This window comes from Dendropsophus ebraccatus, chromosome 2 (assembly GCF_027789765.1).
Source record: "Dendropsophus ebraccatus isolate aDenEbr1 chromosome 2, aDenEbr1.pat, whole genome shotgun sequence".
NCBI classification, from domain to species: Eukaryota; Metazoa; Chordata; class Amphibia; order Anura; family Hylidae; genus Dendropsophus; species Dendropsophus ebraccatus.
Genome location: NC_091455.1, coordinates 27,679,505 through 27,703,853, shown reverse-complemented (window position 1 = coordinate 27,703,853; position 24,349 = coordinate 27,679,505). Strand labels below are relative to the sequence as shown.

General features: G+C 43.5%; 1 protein-coding gene across 1 annotated transcript in view; it reads left to right on the top strand.

Moving 5' to 3' along the window:
- LOC138784113 (fibrocystin-L-like) overlaps positions 1-24,349 on the top strand; it is a 177,477-nt gene that overhangs the window by 127,751 nt on the left and 25,377 nt on the right. Inside the window, exons 59-69 of the mRNA XM_069959629.1 lie at positions 177-280; positions 500-626; positions 4,183-4,304; positions 13,352-13,442; positions 13,818-13,966; positions 14,162-14,284; positions 14,804-14,915; positions 19,143-19,259; positions 19,343-19,508; positions 22,272-22,504; positions 23,737-23,904. Coding sequence (XP_069815730.1) covers positions 177-280; positions 500-626; positions 4,183-4,304; positions 13,352-13,442; positions 13,818-13,966; positions 14,162-14,284; positions 14,804-14,915; positions 19,143-19,259; positions 19,343-19,508; positions 22,272-22,504; positions 23,737-23,904 — 1,512 coding nt within the window. The remainder of the gene's footprint in view (positions 1-176; positions 281-499; positions 627-4,182; positions 4,305-13,351; positions 13,443-13,817; positions 13,967-14,161; positions 14,285-14,803; positions 14,916-19,142; positions 19,260-19,342; positions 19,509-22,271; positions 22,505-23,736; positions 23,905-24,349) is intronic.

Sequence of the window (24,349 nt, the reverse complement as noted above, 5' to 3'; positions counted from 1 at the left end):
TTTTTGTAATAATACAATATGTCACACCACCAGAAACACTATTGAACCTATAGAAAGCTATGGGTTCAGTCTTGTGGTCTGTTTCCCTCCTGTATTTTTGCACTAGTGAAGAGGCTGTAGGACCAGACATATGCGGAGAAGTCCTTACTAACCATTATATTATTATGTTTTTGAAGGTAGTGCAAGAATTGAAAATGTGGAATTTTACCACAGTGGACAGGAAGGTTATAGAGATCCCACAGATCCCCGGTACTCACTGGCCTTCTTATATCTTGAAGAGGTATATATTCATAAGATTGTCATGAACTTGTATTTTTGCTAATCTTTTTATTTTGGGAAAAAAGTTTTTGCTACTTCATATTCTGGAGGTCTTTTTGCTCCCACTCACCTCATTCTGAGTACTGCTACGTGAGTGATCTACTAAGGACAGCAACAAACTACTGTATATTTGGAGCCAAAAAAGCAGCTAGAAAATAACAAAATATTTTGTCGTTTAAAGATATCAACAAATGAATCCTATGTTCGGGGATGCGCCTTCCACCATGGATTCTCCCCAGCAATTGGCGTGTTTTACTCAAATGGACTCGACATTGATGACAACGCTATTTACTTCACTGTAGGAGAAGGTAAACCAAATGCACAGGGGTGTACAAAAAGGGGACCCCATAGCAGGGGTCAGAATGGGCCCCACTTACGATGCTGGGTGAAGATAACCAGAACAGCAGAGCCTGTTTGTTTTCCTTCCCCATCCTCTTTCCATAATGATGTGGAGGGATCCATTTTAAAGCCTTCCTCTTTGTTTATCAGTACAGATTAGGGAATTTACAATACAAAGAAAATTAAGCCCTTTGTTAGCTCGGCAGTTAGCTTATCAGCCGTCCGCCTTTGAACTCCGTGCCACTCCGGAGCCTGGAAAAGCTGAATTCAGTTCTGGGAAACTGGGAGAAGATTTCCAGCCACAGAGTTCAAATACAGCAGGCTGATAAGTCAACTACCGAGCTAACAAAGCACTTTGCTTTGTTTGTACAGTAAGTTTGCTCTTCTGTTTTTTTATTAGCAGCACAAACAATGTATATGCACAAAAGAGTCCTTTAATGGTTCAACAAGAAGAAGTAAGGTCCTTAGAAGACTATAGGGCCCACAAGCGATCCTTGTGGGCCCTATAGTCTTCTAAGGACCTTACTTCTTCTTGGTGTATCTGCTCCACACGCCGTGTGGATGATCCTCTGCTAAGCTGCGGTATTGGCATTACATCTGATATAGTGTTGTGCCTATCATTGCACAACCTCACAAGGTGAGCACATTGACTATTTTGTGCATATTTGCCATCTAGTAACCCAGATATTGCACTAGGAAGCGCCCTTCCCTCCTTTCCTTCTTCTTTTTTACTTTAATGGTTCAAAGAAAACAGACGTTTGCTTAAGAAGGGACTTCATAGGGACTGGAGATACAAAAATAAATTAGATGTGTAAAAGGGGTGTTCAAAGGTTATAAAATATAGAAAAAAGATATATGAATATTGTATTGCCATAATTATAGCGACCCAGAGAATAATAGATTGCATAGTTTATGATGCAACAGGAAATCTCAAAAAGTTGTTTATAAAAATTCCATACATGACATGTACCTCAAAAAGTTTCCATTAAAAAATTCATCATGTAAAGAAAAACTTAATACCTTCCAGCTATGCTGACAAAACTAAATGTATGGCTCTCAACATATGAATATGTTTTTTAATCTATATCTTAAAAATGAAAGTCTGTCTGTCTGTCCGTCTGTCCTCTATAGAATTTCAAACGCCTGAACTGTTTGACCCCAAATTTGGCAGGCAGATACATTGGGTGACTGGGAAGGTAAGAGCAAAGGTTCCGTCTTCGCCAGATGTACAGGAGGGGAGCGGGAGGCGGAGGAGCGCCCCATAGAAATGAATAGGAAAATCTCCACACTGCACACACAGGTGATATGGCAGTTGGAAGCCTTAGCAACCAATAGGATTACTGCTTTCATTTTCAAAGGAAGCTGGAATCTAATTGATTGCTAGGGCCAGCTGCCTGAGAACAGATCCACAGAAATATATGGTAGACCCCCCTACTCCAACTATACAGGACACTACAGGTATACAGGACCCCCAAAACTATACACTACAGGTATACAGGACCCCCAAAACTATACACTACAGGTATAAAGAACCTACAAAACTATACACTACAGGTATACAGAACCCCCAAACAGGTATACAGGACCTCCATCAACTTATACTACAGGTATACAGGACCCCAAACTATAACTATATACTACAAGTATACAGGACCCCTAAAACTATACACTACCGGTATACAGGACCCCCAAAACAATACACTACAGGTATACAGGACCACCAAAACTATATACTACAGGTATAAAGGACCGCCAAACAGGTATACAGGACCATCCATCAACTATATACTACATGTATACAGGACCTCCATCAACTATATACTACATGTATACTGGACCCCCCAAACTATATACTACAGGTATAAAGGACCCCCAAAACTATACACTACAGGTATACAGGACCCCAAACTATATAGTACAGGTATACAGGACCCCCCAAACTATTCACTACAGGTATACGGGACCCCCAAAACTATACACTAGAGGCATACAGGACCCCCAAACTATACACTGCAGGTATACAGGACCCCCCAAACTATACACTACAGGTATACAGGACCCCCAAACAGGTATATTGGACCTCCTTTAACTATATACTACAGGTATACATGACCCCCCAAACTATATATTACAGGTATAGAGGACCCCCAAAACTATACACTACAGGTATACAGGACCTCCATTAACTTATACTACAGGTATACAGGACCCCCAAGCTATATACTACAGGTATACAGGAGCCCTAAATTTATACATTACCGGTATACAGTACCCCCAAAACTATACACTTCAGGTATACAGGACCCCCAAAACTATACACTAAAGGTATACAGGACCACCAAACAGGTATACAGGACCGCCATCAACTATATACTACATGTATACAGGACCCCCCAAACTTCATACTACAGGTATACAGGACCCCCGAAGCTATACACTACAGGTATACAGGACCCCCCAAACTATAAAGAACAGGTATACAGGACCATAAACTATACACTACAGGTATACAGGACCCTCAAAACTATATACAACAGGTGTACTGGACACCTCAAACTATACACTGCAGACATACAGGACCTCTACCAACTATATACTACAGGTATACAGGACCCCAAAATTATACACTACAGGTATACGGGACCCCCAAACAGGTATACAGGACCTCCATCAACTATATACTACAGGTATAAAGGATCCCCAAACTATATACTACAGGTTTACAGAACCCCTCCAGCTATACACTACAGGTATACATGAAATCCACTGATTAACTCATATGAAACAATATCTTTCTTTCCTGTTAAGCACCATTTGCAATTACAATAAACAAGGCCCAAGGCTGGTCATTGCAGGTGGTGGCAAAAATCTGGATTCTGCATGTTTTACACATGGACAATTGTATGCTGCTGCTCCAGAGTTGTATCAGGTAAAAATGTTTATGTCAATGCACCTGGCAATAACACTGCCAATGCTGTATATAACCAGGCTGTATACAATACTGCCAATGTTGTATATAACCAGGCTGTATATAACACTGCCAATGTTGTATATAACCAGGCTCTGTATAACACTGCCAATGTTGTACATAACCAGGCTCTGTATAACACTACCAATGTTGCATATAACCAGGCTGTATATTATTCTGCCAATGTTGTATATAACAGGCTTTATATAACACTGCCAATGTTGTATATAACCAGGTTCTGTATATAACTCTGCCAATGTTGTACATAACCAAGTTCTGCATACAGTCTGATCACATGACATCTCAGTTTGGCTTTTAGGATTTTTAAAGTTTTTAGTTTATTTCTAATGGGAGCCGTACTTTACATTGTGTGCACAGCCCTTTTTTGTGCGTCTGCTGTTCACTGAATAACAGCCACCCAAAATAGATACAGTATGTCAGCTTTTTGTGCGGCTGCTTTAAACCCCAGCCGTGTGAACTGGGGTTTTTCTGTCTATGTTTATTTTGTCTTTTTAAAGCTGAATGACTAAATGTGTAAATTCTGTCTTATTTTGTAGGAATCAGAGTGTCGGGAGAACGTGTAAATATAAGAAGAAATCTTGTTGCCCTGTCCCTTTATCCCGGAACATACCAAGGTCGCATGGGAGTGAACAATGTGCTGTGGCATGCTGGAATAGAGGTTAGCTTCTATGTTACTAGCTGGGCTTGAAATCTGGGTACAGGACATAGAATAGAAAGTGGATCTTCATCTCATCATTATGTTGTTTTTGGCTAAGTTCAAACAACACATTTTTTTAAAAATGTAATAACGACCAGTGTTACAGCGGCCGTTATTAAATAAAAAAAATGTGTTGTGTTAAAGCGACTCTGTATCCACAATCTGCCCCCCCCCAAACCACTTGTACCTTTGGATAGCTGCTTTTAATCCAAGATCTGTCCTAGGGTCCGTTCGGCAGGTGATGCAGTTATTGTCCTAAAAACAACTTTTAAACTTGCAGCCCTGTGCCTAACCACCGTGGCTTGGAGTATCTGTGTCTTAACTTTGTACCACCCCTCCGTCCCTCCTCCCCACCCTCTTTCCTATTCCTCTGCAGTGAAAACTACACAGGTGCCTTAACGATTCAGCCCATGTGCCGTGCTGACTCAGGTGATGAATAGTAGACAATCTGCCTGGAGCATTCCTAATGATAAGGAGGGCAGGGAGGAGGGACAGAGAAGGTGTGCCAGCCTAATGCATACACAATGTAGGCCACGACCATTGGGCACGGGGCTGCAAGTTTAAAAGTGTTTTTATAGGACAATAACTGCATCACCTGCCGAACAGACCCCAGGACAGATCTTAGATTAAAAGCAGCTTTTCGAAGGTACAAGAGTTTGGGGGGGGGGGGTCAGATTGTGGGTACAGAATCACTTTAACTTAGCTTAAAACAACATAATGACAATAAGCGAAGATCCACTTTATACTCTAAGTTCACACAACGCATTTTTCATTTAATAACAGTCGTTGTAACACCATCTGTTATCAACTGAAAAATACATTGCATTGATTACTATGGAATCCCTTCCGGAGTGTGTACACTCTGTAAAAACTCCAGCTGGGATTCCTTGCAGCCGTAAAAAAACCCTGACATGTCAGTTTTGTGCAGCCGCTATTCATTGAATAGTGGCCGTACAAGACTGACAGAGCAGACAAGGTAAAGTGCTGTTCTGGCGACACTTTACCTTGTCGGCTATGGGCAATTGGAATGCGGGCACAACAGAATGTGCCCGCATCCCAATACTGAAAAAATGAAGTTCAACTGGCCAATACTGCAGTATCGGTCGGGATGAACTTCACTGACACTGGCCATTCTGTGACTCGGCCGGGTCACAGAATGCCGGTGTCATACGTAGTGTGAACCCGGCCTTAATGTGAATTATATCCTAAATTTTTTTTAACTAATTAACCAAATACTATAACCTGTTTCAATTTGTTTTGATTTATTTATTTATTTATTTATTTTTTGTTCATCATCAAGAGGTCAGCCATATTTCCTGAGTTGTTTACATCAGCATTCAAAGATATGCTTTCCAGCAAGCACCAAGAACAAACTGTGGGCAACAACAAACAGGAGCTGTCCCCAGGGGAGGATTAACTTTACCATAAGCTCACCAAGCCTAACCCCCCCCCCACCCCCACTAGCGTGTTGCTCATAGTACAGGATAATGTCATGATGCCCTGATTTGTGAAAAATTGCGGGGAAAAAAAGCAGCAGTTTTTGCAAATCACGGCAGAACTGTAGCCTAGAGACAATACACCACTGAAAGTATAAGTCTTTTTGAGTAGCCATGAACCCCCTTAGGAGCTCAGGCCCCCGGGCTACCGCCCGAAAAGGACCTATTATAATCCGCTACTGGATGTACCTGTTAATTTTGTCTCTGTCTTTCTTGTCTCTGTGGGTCCCATCATTTTTGTTCAGATTGAATAAGATCACATATGCAGATGTGCTCGTTAGGAGCACTGGGGGTGTTTCTTGGCACCACAGACCACCCCCTTCAGTGACTGCATATTCATGTATGTATAATCATACTGTATATAATCATGTACATATGTTCCCAGGAAACCCTTTAACCCCTTAGTGACCGCCGATACGGCTTTTTACGCCGGTCACTAAGGGTCCTTATTCTGCTGCCATCAGCTTTTTACGGCGATGGCAGAGAATAAGATAGAGGGGCCGGGACGGCCCCCACCCCATCCCCCCAGCTACCGGAGGTAGCTGAGGGGTTGGGGCAGGGTGTGGGGTCCGTAACAACCCCCCCCCCCCCCCCGTACCGACGATCCCCGCTATTAACGTTATAGCGGCGGTCGTCGGTAAAGGGGATTAGCGGTGCCGCCGCCACCTTTCATCTCCCCCAGCCGCGAATCCACGGCGGGGGGAGATGAAATAAGTGTCCCCCAAACCTCAGATCAGCCCTCCCTAGTAGGGCGATCACTAACCCCCCTCCCCCGGCGGCCATCATTTCCAAGATGGCCGCTGCCATCGCTGTAAACAGACTAATGTCTGTTCACAGCGATGGAAAAGTTAAAATGGATGAAAGCCCCATGCTCTCTGCCACCGGAGGTAGCGGAGAGCATGGGGCAGTGATCGGGGACCCCCCTGTGGTGACAGGGGATTGGTGACAGGGGATAAAAAGTGATGTGTCCGTCCCCCCAAAGTCGCCCCCACCCTCCCAGTCACCCCCCCCTTCCCCATATACGCAGGGCCGGCCTTTGGGGTGTGCGACCTGTGCGGTTGCACAGGGCGCATCACTCCGGGCCAGCAGGGGGGCTCTCGGGCAGACAGAGACAGCTGCACATCTAGCTATAGAAATGTGTGCTGTCTCTGTCTGCAGGAGCGCAGGCACACTATAGGAGGAGGAAGGCGCAGGGCGATCAGCCACAGAGGCGCCCGGGCAGAGAGGCAGCTCTGCATACATACTTATCTTTGGTGAAGAAAGGGACGCTGTATGTCTGCAGGAGCGCCGTTAGAAACCACTGTAGGAGCAGGGTGCCGGGCGGCCAGCTGGAGGAGCGATCGGGGCGGACAGACATACACAGCATGCATTATGTGACAGTGTCGTGCTGTGTATGTCTGTCGGCCCCGATCGCTCCCCCTGCTGGCCGCCCGGCACCCTGCTCCTACAGTGGTTTCTAACGGCGCTCCTGCAGACATACAGCGTCCCTTTCTTCACCAAAGATAAGTATGTATGCAGAGCTGCCTCTCTGCCTGGGCGCCTCTATGGCAGATCGCCCTGCGCCTTCCTCCTCCTATAGTGTGCCTGCGCTCCTGCAGACAGAGACAGCACACATTTCTATAGCTAGATGTGCAGCTGTCTCTGTCTGCCCGAGCGCCTCTGTGGCAGATCGTCAGCGTCTCCAGTGTCCCGACGGCCGAGTGACGTCACTGGAGCGACGTCCTCCGAGCAGAGGAGACGCACGGCGGGGAGCCAGGTGAGTTAAAGTGTCTGTTTTTTTTTTGTATGTGTGTTTGTCAGTCACTACATCGGGGGAGGGGGTGGCAACTACCTACCTACAACTACCTTCCTACAACTACCTACCTATAGCTACCCACAACTATCTACAGCTACCTACAACTACCTACCTATAACTACCTTCCTACAGCTACCTACCTACAACTACCACAGCTACCTATAACTACCTACAGCAACCTATAACTACCTTCCTACAGCTACCTATAACTACCTACAGCTACCTACAACTACCTTCCTACAGCTACCTATAACTACCTACAGCTACCTACAACTACCTTCCTACAACTACCTACCTATAGCTACCCACAACTACCTACAGCTACCTATAACTACCTTCCTACAGCTACCTACAGCTATTTACTTACACCTACCTATAACTACCTAAAGCCTGGGCCGTATTTACCACTAGGCACCCGTGGTCTGGTGCCTAGGGCAGCACCTTGCAGGGGGGCAGCACCAGGGAGCAGGGGGACAGAAAAAACTATTTTTTTTGTTTTTATTTTTTTTTTGTTTCCCTCCTCCCGTTCAGACTTGCCAGTAAATCTGGTGTCTTTTCCAGGGGGCGGGGGGGGGGGTATGGTGGTATTGGTCAGATCTGGTATCGCCAATAGGTGCGTGTAGATAGGGCGTCTTCAGGTTTAGTGCCTAGGGCAGCAGCAGCTGGTAATACAGCCCTGCCTATAGCTACTTATAACTACCTTCCTACAGCTACCTACAGCTATCTACTTATACCTACCTACAGCTATCTACTTATACCTACCTATAACTACCTACAGATACCTACAGCTATCTACTTACAGCTATCTATAACTACCTACAGCTACCTACCTACAGCTACGCACAACTACCTACCTACAGCTACCTACCTACAACTACCTACCTTCAGCTACCCACAACTACCTACCTACAGCTACCATAGCTACCTATAACTATCTACCTACAGCTACCTGCTTATATGGTGGCACTGAGCTGCCTGACTACTATTTGGGGGCATGTATAGGGCATACTGCTTATATCTAGTGTTGAGTATTGTCCTATGTTAATGTATTATTATTTTTTAGTTGTATGTGGTATTACAGCTTGTCTCTATTCACATCAATGGAACTGGGTTGTAACACCACACACAACCTGAGGACTGGGATGGAGCTGTTTATGAAAGAAAGTAGACATGCCTTTTTGAATCCTGGATAACTCCTTTAATAGGGTTGTCTAAAATTGGAAAAAGAACAGCTACTTTGTTGCAGTAACAGCACAGCCACAGGGACAGCAGAAGCTCTGCCCTGTATGTCTATATATATATATATATATATATATATATATATATATATATATATATATATATATATATATATATAGTGTGTTTGGGGAGGGGGGGGGGGGCACCAGAAGACAGTTACGCACAGGGCGCCATCTACCCTAAGGCCGGCTCTGCATATACGTTACCTGATCCTGGAGCTCCTTCTTCCTCGGCGTCCTGGCTGGTTATAAAGTGCGTATGCGCTCCACAACCAGCCAACTCTGAAAATTTAAAGTGACAGAGACCAATTTGGTGTGATAACATGTAATCATCAAGTGACAAACATACAAAAAAATAAAACACACACTTTATATTATAGTAATAATTGCGGTTTACTCCCAAATTACCCCTACCCCCCCAGATTACCCCTAACCACTGCACGTTGCCCATAACAACCGCACATTGCCCGTAACCACCGCACATTGCCCATAACCACCGCATGTTGCCCGTAACCACGGCACGTTGCCCGTAACCACCGCACATTGCCCGTAACCACCGCACATTGCCAGTGACCCCTCCAGATTGCCCGTAACCACCCCAAATTACATGTACCCACCCCAGGTTACCTATAAGCACTTCAGTTTATCAGTAACAATCCCAGTGTCTGTTACCCTTCCAGGTTGCACATAACCCCCCCAGGTTGCCCGTAATCATGCCAGATTACATGTAACCCCCCAGATTGCACGTAACCACCGCACATTGCCTCTGACCACGCCACGATGCCTCTGACCACCGTACGTTGCCTCTGACCACCGCACGTTGCCTCTGACCACCCCATGTCACCTCTGACCATGCCACGTTGCCTCTGACCACGCCATGTCGCCTCTGACCACACCACGTTGCCGCTGACCACGCCACGTCGCCGCTGACCACGCCACGTCGCCGCTGACCACGCCACGTCGCCTCTGGCCACGCCACATCGCCTCTGACCACGCCACGTTGCCTCTGACCACCCCAAATTGCCAATGACCCCCTCCAGATTGCGGTGCACATGCCAGATTGCCTATAAGAACTTCAGTTTATCCGTAACCACCCCAAGTTGCCCGTAACCACCCCAGATTGTCTGTAAGCACTGCAGGTTGCCCGTAACCACCTCACGTTGCCCGTAACCACCCCAGATTGTCTGTAAGCACTGCAGGTTGCCCGTAACCACCACATGTTGCCCGTAACCACCCCATGTTGCCTGTAACCCCCCCAGGTTGCCCGTAATCATGCCAGATTACATGTAACCCCCCAGATTGCACGTAACCACCGCACATTGCCTCTGACCACGCCACGATGCCTCTGACCACCGTACGTTGCCTCTGACCACCGCACGTTGCCTCTGACCACCCCATGTCACCTCTGACCACGCCACGTTGCCTCTGACCACGCCATGTCGCCTCTGACCACACCACGTTGCCGCTGACCACGCCACGTCGCCGCTGACCACGCCACGTCGCCGCTGACCACGCCACGTCGCCTCTGGCCACGCCACATCGCCTCTGACCACGCCACGTTGCCTCTGACCACCCCAAATTGCCAATGACCCCCTCCAGATTGCGGTGCACATGCCAGATTGCCTATAAGAACTTCAGTTTATCCGTAACCACCCCAAGTTGCCCGTAACCACCCCAGATTGTCTGTAAGCACTGCAGGTTGCCCGTAACCACCTCACGTTGCCCGTAACCACCCCAGATTGTCTGTAAGCACTGCAGGTTGCCCGTAACCACCACATGTTGCCCGTAACCACCCCATGTTGCCTGTAACCACCCCAGGTTGCCATAATCACAGCAGGTTGCCCGTGACCACCCCATGTTGTCCGTAACCACCCCAGATTACCTGTAACCACCTCAGGTTGCCCATAACCACCCCAGACTGTCAGTAACCACCCCGCATTACCTGTAATCTAATTTTTTTTATTTTATTTTAGTAACTGCGCTATTCTAATAACCATTACTAGCTGCGGTTTTGCTCCAGTAAATTGGCACTCCTTCCCTTCTGAGCCCATACAGTGGTTTATGCCCACATATGAGGTACCGTTTTACTCAGAAGAACCTGCGTTACAGATTTAGGGGTATGTTTTCTCTCCTGTTCCTCGTCAAATTGAGAAATTTCAAACTAAACCAACATATTATTGGAAAAATTCGAGTTTTTCATTTTTATTGGCCAATTTTGAATACTTTCCTCTAATACCTGTGGGGTAAAAATGATCACCACACCCCAAGATGAATTCTTTGAGGGGTGCACTTTCCAAAATGGGGTGACTTTTGGGGGGATTCTATTCTGCTGACACTACAGGGGCACTGCAAACACACCTGGCGCTCAGAAACTTCTTCAGAAAAATCTGCACTGAAAATGCTAATTGGCGCTCCTTCCCTTCTGAGCCCGGCTGTGTGTCCATGCAGTGGTTTATGCCCACATATGGGGTACCGTTCTACTCAGGAGAACCTGTGTTACATATATTGGGGTGACATTTCTCTCCTATTCCTCGTGAAATTGAGAAATTTCAAACTAAAGGAACATATTATTGGAAAAATTCGAGTTTTTCATTTTTACTGTCTACTTTTAAATACTTTCCTCTAATACCTGTGGGGTCAAAATGCTCACCACACCCCAAAATTAATTCTCTGAGGGGTGTACTTTCCAAAATGGAGTGACTTATTGGGAGATTCTACTCTGCTGGAACTACAGGGGCACTGCAAACGCACCTGGCGCTCGGAAACTTCTTCAGCAAAATCTGCATTAAAAAAGCTAATTGCGCTCCTTTCCTTTCGAGCCCTCCTGTGTGCCTATGCAGTGGTTTATGCCCACATATGAGGTACCTTTTCACTCAGGAGAACCTGCGTTACAAATTTTGGGGTACTTTATTTCTCTTGTTCCTCATAAAATTTAGAAATTTCAAACTAAAAGAACATAATATTGGAATAATTTGAGTTTTTCATTTTTACTGTCTAATTTTGAATACTTTCCTCTAATACCTGTGGGATCAAAATGGTCACCACACACCAAGATGAATTCTTTGAGGGGTGCACTTTCCAAAATGGGGTGACTTATGGCGATATTTTACTCTGATGGCACTACAGGGGCAGTGCAAACGCACCTGTTGCTCGGAAATTTCTGCAGCAAAAGCTGCATTGAAAAAGCTAATTGGCCCTCCTTCCCTTCTGAGCCCTCCTGTGTGCCCATACAGTGGTTTAACCCACATATGGGGTACCATTGTACTCAGGAGAACCTGCATTACAAATATTGGGGTACTTTGTTCCTCTTGTTCCTCGTGAAATTGAGAAATTTCAAACTAAACGAACATATTATTGGAAGAATTCGAGTTTTTCATTTTTACTGTCTTCTTTTGAATACTTTCCTGTAATACCTGTGGGGTCAAAATGGTCACCACACACCAAGATGAATTCTTTGAGGGGTGCACTTTCCAAAATGGGGTGACTTATGGTTTTTTTTCTCTCTGCTGACACTACAGGGGCACTGCAAACGCACCTGGCGCTCAGAAACTTCTTCAGCAAAATCTGCATTGGAAAAGCTAATTGGCGCTCCCTTCCTTCTGAGCCCGGCTGTGTGCCCATACAGTGGTTTACGCCAACATATGGGGTACCGTTGTACTCAAGAGAACCTGCGTTACAAATTTTGGGGTGCTTTTTCTCTCTTGTTCCTTTTGAAAATGAGAAACTTTAATCTAAACGTATATATTATTGGAAAATTTAAATTTTCCATTTTTTTACTGCCTAATTGTGAATACTTTCCTCTAGCCCCTGTAGGGTTAAAATGCTCATTATACCCCTAGATTAATTCTTTAAGGTGTGTAGTTTCCAAAATGGGGTCACTTATGGGGGTTTTCGGGATACCAGACTTCTAAATCCATTTTAAAAAAGAACTGGTCCCTAAAAAAATCAGTTTTGGAAACTTTCACGAAAATGTGATAATTTGCTGATAAATTTCTAAGCCCCATAACACCCTAAAAAAGTAAAATATAGTTACCAAATTATGCCAGAATAAAGAAGACATATTGGTAATGTGACTTAGTAACTAATTTATGTGCTACGACGTTCTTTTTTTAGAAGCAGAGAATTTCAAATTTCATAAAATGCAATTTTTTTTTAATTTTTCATGATATTTTGATGTTTTTCACAAAAAACACACAAAGTAGTGACCAAATTTTGCCACTAACATAAAGTGCCATATGTGACGAAAAAACAATCTCAGAATCGCTAGCATACGTTAAAGCATCATTGAACTATAAGAGCATAAAGTGAGACAGGTCAGATTTTGAAAAATTAGCCTGGTCATTAAGGCCCAAACTAGCTGCAGCACGAAGGGGTTAAAGGACAACATTGTGACAGCCTGTAGTGGACACTAAAGAAGCCCAGTACACTACACTGATAATATAGCTAAACATTTTGATTCTTTTTTTTTTTTTTTTCCAGATCAGTGAAGGAACTGACATTGTACTACAGAATAACGTGGTTGCTGGGTTTGAAAGAGCCGGATATCATATTGATGGTGAATCTTGCCAAAGTAAGTAATAGGGCCATGAAATACACAATAATGTAGAAACTAAATGACCACTAGGGAACATATAATCAAATTTTCACATTGTTAATAACATTGTAAAGTGTTACAAAAAAGGGAAAGGGGTGTTAATTCACAATTCAAAAAATGAATATTTAAGTACAAGAGTCTATTAAAATAAAATGTTGTGGGGAATTAGGTTTTTAAAGGGGTTTTACTATGTTTCCTGTTGCCCAATGACACTTACAGGGAATGGTGGCATGTCCACATACCAGAGTGCAGTATTTGCACAAGCTGGTGGCACGCAACAAACCATAACACTGCTACAAAAAAATTAAAGGAATGTAACATAAAATAAGATGCAAAACTATTGCCTTACAGATGTCGCTAATCCCAATCAGCGATGGTTTAACAATGAAGCTTATGGCGGGTTATATGGCATCTTTATGAACCAAGATGGGTTCCCTGACTGTACACGTATAAGAGGATTTAAAGTATGGAAGTGCTGGGATTACGGCATCTATGTCCAGGTAATATATGAAGAAATAAATGTCTAGATAAACAGCTTGAGTGCAATTTATGCAATAGTAAGAATGTGCTATAGGTTAGGGTTAAGGATTGTTTTCTGTAATGGATAGATGGCTGGTTTCATGTGATACTGTGATGTTAGAAGTTGCTGTTGTGTGTTTTCCCATTTAATGTCTCTCGCGTTTTTGTCCTTACAGATTGTATCCTCAGTGCAGATCTCTGATGTGTTTATAGCAGACAATGGAATGGGTATACTTACTATAATATACAAACCGCCATCTGTCACTCACCAGATATCTTACAAAACAGTCCAGATCTCGGTAAGTATGTAAATGTATAAATGTTCTTCTGCCATTTGATTTTTGCAGCTGAGAGAAAACAGGAATGCGGTACTCAGTCTACTACTCTTCTTACTCTATTAAAGTATCATAATCCAAGGGCAAATGCAGCGTGCAGGTGATGGAGGTCAAACAAGCAATGTACTGCATATCAACGACGGATGTTTCGTGCACGTGCACACTTCCTCCACGTGCGAATCTCACCCGGATAAAGGGGCTTGCGCATGAAATGGCCATCGCTGTTACGCATTTCTTGGTTTTCCTACCTCACTTGCATGATGCATTTGCACTTATGATTATGATCCTTTAATAAAGTAAGAAGTGTAGCAGAGTGGTGAGTGCGAGGTTCCTGTTTTCTTCTCTGAATTAATGTTTTTTTGCAGTTCATTATCAGTATGTTACACTTCTATATTATTTTTTATGGTCCTTTACACTAGAAGCTACAAAGTATTTTTAAGTAGTCTATTGATTTATGTTTTCATTTTTATTTTTTATTTTAAGAACTCGGTGCTGGTGGGATCGAGTCCAGACTTTGATTGCAGTGATGTCCTCACAGACATTGATCCCAATATCAGGCTTACTCCTCAACACCGCAGTGTCAGACCTGTAAAAGGTAATTCCTGAATATATATATAATATATATACCCTGTTTCTCCAAAAATAAGCCCTACCCTAAAATAAATGTAGACAGAAAATGGGCAGACTGTTGCTCCCAATCATCTAAGACAAATGTCCTGCTACTTCCCGCCACAATAGGGTAAAAATCCGCTCACAAGCTTCTGAGTCTCTCCTTCTGCCTCCCAAATCCACAGATCCACAAATAGATTTGCTCATCTCTAACTGGTATACTGTATAGGTATTCACTATGTGCAAATGCAGAGGCTCCAGGGTACACATGATTTATGCAGAGGCATTGCGAACCGCAATGCGGCGGGGAAATTTTTAAGCCCGGCACAAAAGATGCCGGACTTAATAAATGTCCCCCATAGTATCACTAGTAGTGCACAATATAAGTCATTCTTGTGGCAGAAGCAGTCTTACCGATTGCTTACACACAAACAGATGTAGCATAACTTTAGTATAAAATTGTTATATACTGTATCTAAAGACATTTATCATCAATTCCCTCCAACTCTTCAGGAACATTTACACAATTATGCAGGCAGTAATAGTTCCTTTCCTGTACTGCCACATAATTGGGGTAAACTGCAATGCAGTGAATAAAATTGATCAATGGCGTCTCTTAAGGCCTGGGATATATTTGGCAGCAATTTAATAGCCCATTCTGTTCTAAGCAGGAAAAATGGGAAGTGTAATGATGCAAGGGACTTTAAAGAAAAGCCACATTTTGATGGCTAGACCTCTTGGTCAGAGCATTTTTAAAAAGCAGGTCTTACGGAATGGCATTGAGGTGGAAGGAGCTTAGGCAGCACATTATGGACACTATGGAACATGATGGTCAATACGGTAAATGAGTGACTGTGCAGGGTTAATGGCAGTGACACCAGAGGTAGTAGTTGCAGCAGCAACATGCAGTACACAACATGATGGATAAGGCTACAATTTGCGGGGGGGATATAAAAAAGAAAAGAGAATAATGACAAGCTGACATTTGCTATTCAGTGCTATTAAAATGTTATGTGTTATATGAATAAACAAATTATTAGTCCTTTAAATTTAGTAAATTTAATTTGATAAACAAACTGCACAACCTAAAGTCTCACATCACTGTGTAAACACATGCTTGTCGCAGAACAATACAATTTCTGGTGGCGCTAAATTAGATGCAAAACAATAAACACAAGGTGCCATCAGAAAGAAGATTGTCACCTGGACACGGGTTGAATTTTTAATGGTGCTGTGTACACGAATGGTTGAAACACATTTTTGGTGGCATGAAATAAGATGCACCATAGTAAGTTCACATTGTTCTCAGCAACAAGAAAACATTTTTCTTGGACTCAGACTGATATATAATGGTGCTGAATAAATGCTTGCTTAACACACTATACAATCTTCGATGCACTAGCAATTAGATGCAACACGATGACTGCACACTGCTAGTATCAACAGGATTTTAACTGGCAGTCTTCTAAAGGCTGGAAGAGTATAATGGCACCATATAAATAGCACTTTAACCAATTTTTGGTAGAAGATAGATGCAAAACACATAACCAATAGTGCAATCGCTAACTACTAATTTAAGTCCCCACTTATAAGTGCTTCCTTTATTCTTAATGTAGAATAATACAAATTTTTGTGACACATACAATTAGTTGCAAGCCACTGACAGTATGTTATCAGCAATAGACACAGGCTTAAGTATAACAGTGCTATATAAGCCCTTGTTTGAAGCAGAATAATAAAATTTTTCACTGACTGGCTGAGTGGGCATGCGGGAGTGCTGGTGCTGTGGGAGCACGAGGCCCCCATGCCTCCACCCATCCTACCCTCCAAGCCTCCACCCATCCTGGATTTTTACCTTTCGTTTGAGTTCTCTTTTAACATAAAACACAATTATTTATTTTGGCACTAAGAATTGGATACAAAAAAACTGTCAGCAACAGAATTTAAACAACCACTTGGACACAGACTGAAATTTAACAGCCCTGTATAAATTCTTGTTTATCACAGAACAATACCATTATTGGTGGCACTAACAGATAAAAACATTCTGCATGTTTCTATAGGCAACAGAATTACAATTGGCACTTGTACACGTGATAAGATGCTTCTTTGCTTTATTGCGTGCTTAAAACAGAACAAAATACAATTTTATTGACACTAAAAATTAAATGTAATACAATGTGTGATCACATTGTGATCATCAACAGGATTTAAATTGCTAGAATAGCCAGAAACCTACTCCACACTGATGAGGGGCAAAAACCCCGAAACAGCTGTCTGTGGATGGATACCTTGCTGAGGTGGTTTCCTTGATTGGAGAACACTTTGACTTGGTTGTTCCTTCCCGGAGGGAAGGTCTGGCTAGTTCACTGACGTCGAGACATGTGATGGTGTCTCTGCAGTGTTCTTTTGCATATTCGATTTCCCAGGGGGCAATGTTCTAGAATACACTGACGTTGAGACACGTGATGGTGTCTCTGCGGTGTTTTGGTTGATCTCCCTGAGGTCAACCAGCGTCCTTTTGCATGCACTTACTAGTCATTGCTCCCACTAGCCAGAAACCTACTCCACACTGATGAGGGGCAAAAACCCCGAAACAGCTGTCTGTGGATGGATACCTTGCTGAGGTGGTTTCCTTGATTGGAGAACACTTTGACTTGGTTGTTCCTTCCCGGAGGGAAGGTCTGGCTAGTTCACTGACGTCGAGACATGTGATGGTGTCTCTGCAGTGTTCTTTTGCATATTCGATTTCCCAGGGGGCAATGTTCTAGAATACACTGACGTTGAGACACGTGATGGTGTCTCTGCGGTGTTTTGGTTGATCTCCCTGAGGTCAACCAGCGTCCTTTTGCATGCACTTACTAGTCATTGCTCCCACTAGCCAGAAACCTACTCCACACTGATGAGGGGCAAAAACCCCGAAACAGCTGTCTGTGGATGGATACCTTGCTGAGGTGGTTTCCTTGATTGGAGAACACTTTGACTTGGTTGTTCCTTCCCGGAGGGAAGGTCTGGCTAGTTCACTGACGTCGAGACATGTGATGGTGTCTCTGCAGTGTTCTTTTGCATATTAAATTGCTAGTTGGGCACAGGCTGGATTATAACAGCACTCTATAAATGTTTGCTTGACACAGAACCATATTATTTTGTTGACATTAAGAGATGCCAAACACTGCCAACAGGCTGAAGTGTAACAGTGCTGTGTAAATGCTTCTTTGACACAAAACAATGCAATTTTAGTGGCACCAACAGTTGGATGCAAATTGCATATTGCACATTGCTAGCAGCAACAGGATAAAAATTGATACCAAGCAAGCGGTATAAATGATAACTCTTTGAGACAAGGAGTCTATGGGACGGGCAGAGAGTCAAGCGGGAGCATGCAGGCGAGAATAACTTAGTGTGCATATACCCTTAGATAGCGATAGCATACTTAAACAGTCCATGTATTTTTATAGCCAATCTGTGCAAAGTATAAAGACATTTGTAATGAGATGCATTAGTTGGAGGACCAATTATTCGTTTAGTTGCTATTTGCTTGACTATGCCTGTGTGTCCCCCAAAATAACTCTCGACATCCACCCTTCTTCTGATCCCTTTTATTGAAGAGCTTTGTTCACAGGGTTCCCTTTTGCTGGATGTGTTTCCATAAACTCTTTAAACTGTTGCATGCCCCCCCCCCACCCCATATGGTTGATAGCCTGTTAAATCCTGGCGTTAGCTTGTCTACCACTGATGACTAGGCCTCATTGTTGAGCCCCTATTCCACGGGTCGTTAAGAGGAGCAAACGAGAGCTCTCAGCGCTCGTTTGCTCCTCGTTCCCCGCTCGTTGCAGCCGCTATTCAGCGTGGCTGCAGCGAGCGGGTAAGTGCGGGAGGGGCGGCGGGAGCTGCGGGGGGGGGGGGGGGGGGGGGGGCGGCCCGGGGGGGCTGCCCGGGTGATCGCTGATCGTCCGGGCAGCCCATAGGATACAGCAGCGTCTGCTGCCGATGCTCCTATTCAACGGAGCGACGGCAGCAGATCGCTGCTTAAGTCCTTCAGGTCATGGATTCCCCAATCTAACCTGAATTCAGGATTATATATCTGATTTCCATACTATTCTCTTATTGTAAATAGGTTAAATTCTCTATGAGCTCCCTCAATATCACAATTATTTTACGGCATGCTTCTAGTCAACTAGGTTTACCCTTTACATCCCCTATTCCTATACAGGTGGTAGAAGTGGTATATGTTGGCCCACCTTTGCCTCTGACCATAATTTGGCTCCTGGAAACCCAAATGCAGGATTAGTGACCTATACTGCGATCAGCGGCCTCATGACCGTGGAAGGTAAATAATCCTAATACTTTATAGTCAGCTTCTTTTTATGATACATTTGTATTTTATTTTTGGATTTATTGTTTCATTTTAAGATACAACATTTGTGGGCTACAAATCCGTGTGTTCTGGACAATCCAATGTAATGTTCATGACCAACCCTGAGAATGAAGATTTGCAGCACCCAGTGGAAGTCTCCAGAATAACCATGTTGGACAGTTCAGAGGATCAGAAAGTCTTTATCCATCGACCAGATGTAACGTAAGTAGCCATACTGAAATGATTGATGTGTGAAGCACAAAGCATAGTTCTTCTTTTCTTCTCCTCTGCGCACAGATAACATACATTGTATATTTTTCTTGATGTCTCATTGAGAAGTACCTAAACAAGCCTGTGTATCAAAGGCAGCCTAAAATACTGGAGAAAATTCAATGTTTGCTTCTTTATATTAGGCTTCAAAAATAGTTGGCAACATACATAGAAGAGAGGAGCCCCATAGCAAAGATCAAAATGAGCCTGCTATCATAGTGCCAAGTTTTAACCCATTGGACAGTAGGTGTTGGTGTCTGTTTCCCCTCCATTACTGCCTTCCTATGCTCTATAAGCCAGTTCTCTACTAGTGATGTCACGATACAAGAATTTTTACCAATACCAACTATTTTATTTCGATACTCAATACCATTTCGATACTTAATAACCTATTTAAAAAACATAATAATATCAATATAATCCCCCCCCATACTGCAGCTATAGTGCCCCCCCCCCCCCAGCTTTTACACTGTTCACTTTGTGATACATCAGACAAAGTTACTTTTTTTAAAATAAATGTGCTAACAATTGCTTTGCTTCAGACCCCCATAACTTTCTTATATTTCAGACTGTAGGGCTGTGGTGTGAGGGTCATATTTTTTGCGCCATGCTCTGTGGCTTTGATTGTTACCATTTTTGTATGTGTGTTACGCTTTGATGTGATGTGACCAAAAATCAGTAAATCTTGACTTTAGAATGTTTTGGGCTGCTTAGCTGCCCTGCCCGGCGTGATACAGTCTGCTGAGATTCTCAGCATCTTTAATGTATCTAAGCCTGTCTGCTCAGGGGTGACTGCCTGTGCCATCTCTAATGTGTGATGTGCTGCCCAGGTCCTCAATATAAGGGGGATGCTGTACTATATGGGGTACAGGCTCAAAAAATAATAATCATAATAATAATAAAAAAAAAAAAAAAATATATATATATATATATATATATATATATTACATACATTTTGGTGCCTGCACCTCATATAGTAAAGCATCCCCCTTATATTGAGGGCCTGGGCAGCTCATGGACACAGATCCTGGACCCCGCATAATTCCACAGAGCCCCCCCCCTGCACAATCCACTCCCCATGAACACTGCGCATCCTCCATGGACACAGACACAAAACTTTGACCCCGTGCATTCCCCGGCCCTTGGTGAGCAGTCATTCGCCAGGGACCAGCTCTTATTCATGCTGGGTACCTGTGGAGAAAGAAGCTTTTGCCCGCTGCTTGCTGCTCTCAGCCCATAGGACACGCCACCAGAACTACATTTGCCAAGCCCCGCAGTGACGCACAGGTGTCCCCGAGCAGGCCAGCAGCGGTGTCCCGGGTGAGAGACAGGAGCGGTGACTTTAAAAATTGCCTGCAGCAACGCATGATATCCCAAGTGACCCGATGTCTGCGAGAGAGACAGACAGTGTCGGCCTGGCCCACTAGAGAACCAGAGGATCCTCCGGTGGGCCCCCAGCTTTAGAACCTGCACAAACACTGTGTGACATGTTGTTTTTCACTGGTTCTTGGCCCCCAGCATCATTTTCTCTGGTGGGCCTCAGATACCTCAGTCCGACACTGGAGACAGACACGGAGAACATGGCAGGCACTCAGCTAGCCACCTGCCATGTTCTCTGCACTATACTCTATGTTAAGCTGCGTTACTAGGAAGCTTAACATAAAGTATTGAATACCAGGAAATCCTGGTACCGAACCGTATTTTTGCCCCGAGAATCGATAGTAGTATCGATATTTTGGTGCATCGTGCATCCCTTTTCTCTACCAATTCTCAGACTGACCAAATAGTTTATCAGTACAGGTACTGTATGATGTGTCTTCTTAGGGAGACTAAGGCTGCATTCGTGCGTTTCGTGTTCCTCACGGAACGCGGGCGTGGAATGCCTATAACGCACTCTCCCCCGCCTAGGCAGCATCTGTAATTAGATGCTAGGAGCAGGGGAACTGGACAAATATGTGCCGCGCTATAATGAATCAGCCGCGCGGCACTGTCACTAAAGCGCAACGCATATCAGTATAGTTCCCTCGCTCTCAGCATCTAATTACAGATGCTGCCCGGGCGGGGGAAAGTCCGTTACAGGCATTCCATGTCGGTGTTTCAGGAGGAACACGGAACATGGGAATGCAGCCTAACAACATTTCCTGGACAATTTTTTTTTTTTTTTTTGCACCTGGCATGACCTTTTCTTTCTTCTACTAGTGTTTTAGTTTTGAACCAGTTGGGTCTGTGCCAGGTTTTTGCTATGTCTGGTTTTTTCCTGCTGCTTCAGCCTATTTATGGATTCATTTAAGGGCTGTGGGTGCTGATTATATTGTTCTTCACTATCCGTCTTGTCCAGTCTGTTTTCATGTGGTGATCTATTGTCAGTTATTTGAAAGTTGCTCTGGTGGGTTTCCAAGTTTGTATAAATTATTCACGACTGCAAATTCTCCTAATTTAAGTTGTGGGAGTATCTCAGTACTGGAAGCAAGTGATAGGACCCAGTAAAGACGACTGCCAAAGGTTATTCAATCAAGGACCCTGTCAGTCTTTACAGTAGCTATAGCAACCACATGGTCTGCCTCTATGGAATATATACCTATGCAAATTGTCAACCAGATAGGAAATAAATTCTAGGTACTCTCAGCACACCTAACAATATAGACTGAAATGTGTGTAATTTATTAGTCTATGTATACAGCAGAGATGTGATTTGTTTTTGTCTTGTCACAACAGCAAAGCCAACCCATCTGACTGTGTAGATATGACATGCGATGCTAAAAGGAAGACATTGTTGAAAGACCTGGATGGTTCTTTCCTTGGTTACATTGGGTCTGTAGTTCCACAATCAGAATATCAGTGGGAAGGAGACAAAAGATACGGTCTTGGAGACTACAGGATTCCTAAAGTCATGCTGACTGCCCTGAATGGAAGTCGAATCCCTGTGTCACAGGTGGCACCATACAAAGGTAATTACCCTAAGAAGACCCTTAGGGTTCTTTCACACACACCGGATCCGCAGCAGATCCGATTTAATGCTGTTTTCATTAATTTAGTCAAATCTACTGCGGATCCGGTAGGTGTGAAGGCACCCTAAGGGTATGTGCACACTGAGCAATTCTCGAGGAATTGTAGCTGAAAGATTTCTGCTTAAAATTCCTCGCCTATTCTGCTCTGGCAGAATAGGAGCGGAATTCAAGCGGAATTCAAGCAGAAATCGAGCGGAATGCAAGCGGATTTCAAGCGGAATTTCAAGTCCCATTGACTTCTATAGGATTCCTCTAGTGGAAATCGCCTAAATAAGTGGCATGTCAATTCTTTGGGTGGAATCACGGATTCCGCGCGGAATTCCGGATGGAAATTTACTCTGTGTGCACAGGCAATGTTGCATTTATACAGACACTTTTTGTGGCGGAATTCGGGCGGAATTCCGTGAGAATTGCTCAGTGTGCACATACCCTTAAGGTGTATTTCTATCTTTCTAAAACATGGCTTCCGGGTCACTCTGGGCTGTTTTTTGCTGCTGGAGATGGCTTGTAAGCCGCAATTTACATATCTCCTAATGACTTTAATAGGAGTTGTATAAATGGTGTAGCACGGGAAGTTACACTGTGTAACTTCAGTTACTGCAGTGTATTGTACAGGCGATCAAGTAATCACTTGCACAAGTCTCCTAGGTAGACAAAAATTATAAATTAAAGAAAAGTTGGGGAAAAAAATCATATAAAATCATAAACACTTAAATTATGGATTTGTCTTATCTTCCCCCAAATAGTAAAAAAGTAAATAAAAAGAATTAAAATTTGGGCATCCCCCCTCCTCAGGATATAGAATGTTTTACTCTTTGTTTGACTATCTGTAACTTTCACTGAATAGTCGTATTTGGGGGAAACTTACTCAAAAATGGGGTGTGAATGCTAGGCTAAGGGGGTGTGAATTGGAGGCTGGGGGGCTTGATTCATCTTCAGAATTTTATGAAAATTAAACTACTATTCCCGAACCTAGCATTCACAAACTGGGTGATTCGTTAGTAATATGCGTCAATAATTGTCTTACAACAATTTTTGTTTTACTGCAAGAGCTCCATAGATTGTCCTGACAAACTGCATCTGGCTAATTCATGGATGTAGAATATACAATTCTCTATTGTCACCTCCTCTTTCTGTACTTCCCCTCAGTATTGTGTCTTTACTTCTCTCAGGGGTTATCAGGGATAATACATGTGTATACATGCCGACCTGGGAGAGCTACAAGTGCAGCGGCCTGAACTATGAGATGCTGGTTATTGAGAGTCTGGATCCTGACACTGAGACAAGACGCCTCTCGCCTGTAGCTGTGCTGGCCGATGGTTATCTGGACCTTATCAATGGTATGTGGGATTTAATATGCCTATGTATACATGTGGTACTGGAGTAAGACGGCACTCTGCAATGAGGTGATGCTCATGGCAGGAAGCAGTCCCAGCAAATAGTAAAGGAATATCCCGGCACTCACCAAGTTCTTATTGTTTTTTTATTTAAAGCGTCACATCGTACAGGTACAAAAAGGAGGAGACGGCATTTCGGCTTGTGGCCTGATGAAGGCCACAAGCCGAGATGTTGCGTCCTCCTATTTATATCTTTATGATGTGACACTTTAAATAAACGAACTTGGTGAGTGCTGGGATATTCCTTTACTATTTATATATATAAATAATAATAATAATAATAACAATAATAATTTTTATTTATATAGCGCCAACAGATTCCGCAGCACTTTACAATTCTGGGGTACATACATAGACAAAAAATAGACATTACAGTGAGATACATATA